The following is a 6,986-nucleotide window of genomic DNA, read 5'->3' as shown; positions in this document are numbered from 1 at the left end:
CAGTATCAGTTCAGTATGGCACTAAAAATATCATATTATGTCACAGTAATGCATAAGGAAAAGCCCTCGATTTAGCCTGAGCAAATTACTAGCCCTAAAAAATATCATAGATTACATTTCTTTGTGTTTTACTGCAGTGCTTCTTAGTCAGGCAACTTTCATGCATGAATAAAGTGAACCAACATGGCAACATTTAAATTAAATGTAGTTTATTAACTTAAAGAGGCTTGTACCTCCATGTTATGTTAACCTGTTGGTGTATGGAGGGGTGTTTTTATCTCATACCTCTCAAGAATACGAATTGATCAAAAATATTAAGCAGGCAAAAAACAAAGGCTGCACATCAAGCTCAGGAATATTAATACAGTTACAAGTTTGTTTTATTAGTTTAGAATTTTGATCGAATAAGGTAAATTGTAATTGGAATGTTAATGTTCTGAATAACAATAAGCATCTGCAAGCCACGTCTTGCCGTTTTGTGAACTGAAAATCTTCTTTATTCTATGTCAGTGCTGAAAATGTTAAGAGGGACTGGAGAAACATTCAGAAGCATTATTAGGGGCATCCCTGAAAACTGGGGACAGTTGAGCATAAAGAAAGTACTTTTCCGTGTACTTTTAAGCTGTAAAGTTCCCTGCATTCCAGCCAGCTCATTCGTAGGGAATTCCTTGCCCAGCAACCTATATGTTGACATTCTGTATATTTTAATTATACAAGGAAGAACCAGTTAGTACTTCTATAGTTGATAAAGCGGAATTTCCCAGCATAGTTTTTGCAAGCACCGCCCCACAGTAAAAAAAAAAAATCCCCTGCTAGAAAATATAAAAGAAAGCTCCTCCTTGTGCAACACAGTTTGACGATTTTCATTTTCGGCAAGGTATATAGGGTGTGGGATCTGCAAACCTTTTTTATATTTGTACTTGGCTTACAAGGAGCTAAGAAGTCCGAGAAAAATGTTTCCTATTCCCCAGCATGTATTGGATTACAGTAACAGGGCTGGTTTTGAAGACCGGGGCCCCAAAAAGGATCATCTGCTGAACGTGGCCGATGACCGGCTGGACAGTGGGGTGGACTCTATGAAGGAGGAAGACTACGAGAGGATGGTGAGGGACATCAGCGAGATCAGACTGATGGACACTAGTGTAATAGTCCATGACGAACAGCCGTCTGTGGCAGACTTTTGGAAGTACGAAACAACCGAAGACGGGGACACGTAAGTGTCCTTTTATTTTGTGCCTTACTGTTTTCTCTAAAATGTGCATGTACGGACGTTTATGGCAGGGACTTGCTCTGAAGTTGTGTAGTGGTGTTTAAAGGCTGGATTATGTTCTCTGTCGCGGGGATCTGGAAAGCAAATCGGTTGCTTTGTGTAGTCTGCTTTGAAATGGGAATTTATGTTGAGACCATGGAAGAGCAACGTATTTGCAATTTTTGAAGCTGGGATTTGGTTACTGTTAGTGCTTGGGCAATGGGGATTTGAACGCAGGTTTGGTTTTGCATCTGCTCTAAAGCAGCCTCACCCCCTTAATACTGACAACCAGGGTGGAAAGGGAGTCGTACTTTTTTGTAGTAGCTTGTTATGAAATAGTTGGGAGTAGTGCTTTGGCTGAATTCTGAAATTTACAGATACCCTTTTCAACAAAATAATAAAGATTGCATAGCATACCGTGGTCATAGAGAATTGGCATTAGTTCTTACACAGTAGAACATTTGTTATTATCACATTCCTAGGTAGCTAGCAAAGAGTTGTTAAAAATGGGTTTCCCCTAGTTGGAAACTTTGCCTTGCCAGCATCTGTTATTCTGGTTGCAAAGTTGGGGGCGTGGCTTTAGCCAAAGGGGCAGGGCGACTCACTCTGGAAAGTCCCTGGCCAGCTGCCAGGAACACAGTGATCTGGTTGCAGTGGAAAATACAAGGCGCCCGAAAGTCCCTAACAGCTTGTTGAAATTCTGGAGTTTACCGCTGCACGCACTCATGACCTTGATTGCACTGCGTCCTTGCTGGATGATGATGGCTTACTCATGTGTCCCCCCCCCCCCTTTTTTCTTTTTGCAGATTGTTGCATCTTGCAGTTATTCAAGGAGCAAATGACATCATTTCACAAGTTATCAATCGAGCCGGCAAGGATTCTACTTTCCTTAACAGACAAAATAATCTAAAACAGGTGGGTATTTTGTTTCTTTGTTGCATTTTAACATAAATATATTTTCAATTATTGCCGATTTTAAGTCTTGTCAATCAATAGTACTGAAGAATGTGGACGTGTGATATAGCTAAGGAACGTCATGTTATTGTGAACTTCACTTGCAAAGAAATCTGAGTTACCAACCACAGTTATTTAAATCCTTTTAGTCACAAATTGGATGATCACCAACAACCCAAGTTAGCTGCACGCACAAGTCATTGTACAGTACTTGTATAGGCTTCATGGAGACTTACACACACCCCTAACTTACTCCACAGTCCCTAACCGTGGGCAAACAGTCACTGTTTGCTGGAGGTGGTTTTCAGCATAATTTCAGTTGGTCACTCAGACTTTTTTTTAATAAAGTTATTACAAGCGGAAAGAGAGAGAGATTACATTGTCCATGTATAAAGGCCATCCCAAGAACTCTAGTTAATATTATGACTGATTTAGAGTAACCTCTCCTCATCTAAGTGTATGTATCATTTTTTTTTTCAAAACAGGTTTATTGTTTTAATGTATGTATCATTTTGACTTTTGGTGGACCTGTTGAATGCATAGTCTAGCATTAGCTTTAACAGCAGACTGGTGTCAGACAACAGCTGTGCTGTTCAGAGAGGTGGTAGATTTCAGTTGCTGTTAATTTGACAAATAGAGAAAATGCACTTGTAAAACCAACCACAGGGGAAGTAAAATCCCAAGTGGAGGCATGTGTTTGTGCTTAAATGAAATGGCATTTGCTGCCAAGCGACATTTTTTTCATTTTAGTCATTCTGGTGCATTCTGTAGTTTTTTTTTAAGTGCAAACTGTATACTTTGATGCACATTACTGGCATTTTCAAATATGTTTTGTTTTTCTTATTTTCAGACCGCTCTTCACTTGGCAGTTATAACTGAACAAGCTGATGTTGCCAGCAAACTACTTGCTGTAGGCTGTGATCCTGCTGCCCAAGATTTCCGAGGCAACACTGCACTTCATATTGCATGCGAGAGGGGCAGCTTAGCGTGTGTCTCTGTACTCACACAGCACTGCAACCAACAACATATCAGATCTATGCTTCACACCACCAATTATGATGGTAAGTCACTTTTGTCTTCGGATGCTTAATAGTAATAGAAGGAAATCCTTGCTCATTAATCTACCCGGGGGGAACGAAGAACAAAAAAATGAAAGGGGAAGGGGATCCATCCCATATAATGTTGTTTTTTATTTATGTGGTGGGATATGGTTTCTCCATCTTTGTCTAAGATTTGTCATTTGTACATTCTGTCATCCAATGTTGAGCATCATTGTAACTCAGCAGGCATACCAGCACAGAATGCTAATTTCAAGACTTATTTTTTTACTTCATCAAAAATATTTTGCCCTTATTTTGGGGGGGGGGTGCTCATTGTAAAACAAATGGCAGGGGGTAGTATATTTTTAAAATTGTTGGTTGCACATTCTACTTTTGTAGTAGAATGTTTTTTCATTAGAGGCATCCATTGTTGTAATTATTTTTTTTCTGTATCTGCCTAAATGCAGTCCAGGACAGTTTTGACCTAAGCAGATTGATATTTACTGGTTCTCACTTGGTAATCTTTGAGAGCCGAGCTGCAATAGAGTTCTGTCCATTAGTGTTTCAGTTTTTACATGCATGGAGCTGGTAAATCCTTGCTTATGCATGAATTCTGTCACATTCATATTAAAGCAGTCATAACTGCTAAGTTGTCATCCTCATTGGTTTACATGAGTATTAATAGAAAATGCACCACTTTTTGTTTATGAGACAGTTGTTGGTGCTACTTGTTATTTAGTGGTCTGTCATAATAAAAAATGTAGATAAATAATTAGCAGTTATTGAGCTTCCCTACGAGTTTCATCTTGAGCATACTGATTTTAAATAGGGATTTATTAATTGGTGTAATGTCATTGTGATTGTACAAGATACGACTTACCAGTGTATTCATCAGTGGTTTACTTCTTGTTTTTTCAGGGCACACGTGTCTTCATGTGGCTTCTGTTTATGGTTTCCTGCACATAGTGGAACAGCTGATTTCTTTGGGAGCAGACATCAATGCTCAGGTAAACTTACTGGTTTTGTGCATCCAGGTTCTTAACATTGCATAGCATAACATTATTTTGTAGACCACCTCAGTTTTACAGTGCATGCCTTTTATTTATTTTTGCCATGCTAAGCAGTGTCCTTGCCTCTGTTTGTAACTGTTGTTTAAGCAGAGAACACAGCTATAGACCTCACTTTGCTGGAACTTAGCTTTTGGTGTTCTGTCAGTGAGGGAAGTGGGGGTTACTTTTTGAATTCACAAGTGCTTAACTGGTAACTTTAACACTTTAGCACTATTGCATGATAAAATGAAGCAGTACTTAACAGCAGTCCATTGAGTTACTTATCATCCACACACATTGCAGTCATTTTGGGGTAATTTTTGAAGGCTGCTTTTGGTCAGACAAGATATCTAGCATCTTGTATGTGTGCTTTTTATAGGTTCTTTTCAGTAACTTGGTAGCATTATATTTAATGTGTATGTGTTAGGTATTTACATTGAGTTGATTTATGGTACAGGTGGTTAAAGTGTATTGTGTGCTTTTTGTGTTTTTCAGGAACCTTGCAATGGCAGGACAGCTCTCCACCTAGCTGTAGATCTTCAGAATGCTGAACTTGTATACCTGCTTGTTGGGCTTGGTGCAGATGTTAACAGAGTCACATACCAGGGATATTCACCCTTCCAGCTCACATGGGGAAGGACAGACTCCAGGATACAAGAAACATTGCGTCCCTTAACCTCAAGTAACCTTCAGATGCTGCCAGATAGTGATGATGAAGATGATGAGAGGACAGACTCTGAATCAGAGCTTTGTGATGAAGAAGTAAGTTTACACTTTAAATCTGATGATAGTAGTAGTGCAATATTTTACTGTTCAAGGTATTGGATTGTTTCTAAGATGGTTTGGTGCATACAGTCATGCTCTTTGACTTCAGTAGCTACACCACAGAAGCTCATCTCACAGGCATCTTTTGGGATATGCTGTCTTAGTTTGGAAGAAAGCATTGCTAGGAAGAGTTTACTTCCTGGAGTGAGAGAACAGACTTGGTTGCTCCACTGTCTTAGACTCTGGTTCATGTCTGGCCAGTGTGTCATTGTAAAGATCACAGAAGTAGAGTACTTAACGAAATGCAAAAATGTTTAAGCTGAATATTGGTGTAGTGGATGCAGTCACAGACTTTAGAAAAAAAAAAGTGTTAGAGGTTTGAATCCTGCAGTTCTGTAATGTTATTTTTTTTTTTTAGGGGGCTTGGGTTGGCATAATGGTTACCTGTGAACCTATCTGTTTCACAAGACAAGAAAAAAAAAAGATTCAGCGAGACAGTTCTTTAAAAAGATAAAAAAGTAAAAATTAATTGGGGATGCAGTTTTATGAAAGAGTACTTACTGTAGTCTCCTAGTGGTAATACACACAAGTGCAGCATAGCATTCTCAAAGTGCGTGTCTCCCCTTGGAGAACTAGCCACAGCTGTTCTGCAGCGGCATTTTCCTTTTCAGAATGGGACAGTAAGCATTTACATGGTAGAGTGAAAACAAATTTTTCCTTTCAGGGATATGGGTCTGAACTTCACAGATGCAAGTCATTTTTAGTCTGACTGATTTAAACATGAGGGTACTGCTTTTTAAAGGATGATTTTGTTTTAGAGGTAATTTGCTATGAGTATGCACCCTATAAGTAGCTTTTAGTTGGAGATAACCAAACTGTTTTTAGTTCTTAATGTTATACAGGCTGATGGCAGAGCATTGTGCATGAATATGTATATGCAGAACTGTAAAGCTTTCCTGTAACAAGCATGTAACCATTATATATTTTTCTCCCCACAGCCTTTGTATGATGACTGCATTATTGGAGGCTGGCGACTACAGTAAAGAGCTGCTTGTTCAGAAGACTGTAAAAATGTACATATAAAAATTTATTTTTATAAGAAAATGAAAAAAAAAAAAAATACAGCTGATATTAGATGGAATAATGAAGAGGAAGGACTCTTTGAGCCAGTGTTTCTGAATTGCATATTCTTTCAAAGACACAGAAGATTTGTTGTCAGTTCTCATAGGGGTCCAGTGATTCTGAAATGAGGTGTTCCTACTGAAGGTGCAGAAGATTTGTATTCAGCAATTGGAAGAGGAATTTCCATTTTAAAACACCTCTACATTTTCTAGATAAATTTTATGAAGTGTAGTCATAAGACTTAAGTAAATTTGAACATCAAATGGTGAAAAGTGCCTTATAGTACTGTAATATTTAAAATGTACAATATGCTGCATATAAAACAACTGTATATACTGTATGATGTGTAAATATATTTTTTATACTTTTTTAAGGTTATTTATTAAAAACATCTGAATATGATGAGTTTACAAATCACTTTTTCCTATATCCTGGCACAGATGAAACAGAGCAGTTCTGCAGTGATTTAGAAATGTTGGATTGTGCCATCTTAAGTGGTGCAGTAGTGCCCAACAGTTGTGCTCTTTAGCTCTACTAAAAGCAGCCACCAGTGGTCAATGTCACTTGTGAGATGGCAGACCTCTGAAACATTCAGACTTTTTTTTGCTGATGAGGTAGGGTCAGACGCATTCTTGCTAAAAGACTTTGTTCTACTTATTGCCAACCACCTTTGCAGTTTTAACTGGGTGGCATATATTATTGTAATTTTTTCAGGCTTTGTATCCACCATACAGAAATTTGTGTCCTCTCCAAATACAGATGCTTTAGGCACTGTTCATTTTATAGCAGATACTATATCCATTTCCT

General features: G+C 38.3%; 1 protein-coding gene across 1 annotated transcript; it reads left to right on the top strand.

The window, feature by feature from the left end:
- Nucleotides 1-842: 842 nt before the first annotated feature.
- On the top strand, nt 843-6,581 carry NFKBIA (NFKB inhibitor alpha). Its single transcript, XM_044074126.1, has 6 exons — nt 843-1,213; nt 2,056-2,164; nt 3,054-3,264; nt 4,162-4,250; nt 4,788-5,054; nt 6,056-6,581. The coding sequence occupies exons 1-6, from the start codon at nt 954-956 to the stop codon at nt 6,098-6,100; spliced, it is 981 nt and encodes a 326-aa protein (XP_043930061.1). The 5' UTR covers nt 843-953; the 3' UTR covers nt 6,101-6,581.
- The last annotated feature ends 405 nt before the right edge of the window (nt 6,582-6,986 follow it).

This window comes from Protopterus annectens, chromosome 6.part0 (genome assembly GCF_019279795.1).
Source record: "Protopterus annectens isolate FY-2018-M chromosome 6.part0, PAN1.0, whole genome shotgun sequence".
Classification (NCBI taxonomy): Eukaryota; Metazoa; Chordata; order Ceratodontiformes; family Protopteridae; genus Protopterus; species Protopterus annectens.
This window is presented reverse-complemented; position numbering and strand designations above follow the sequence as displayed.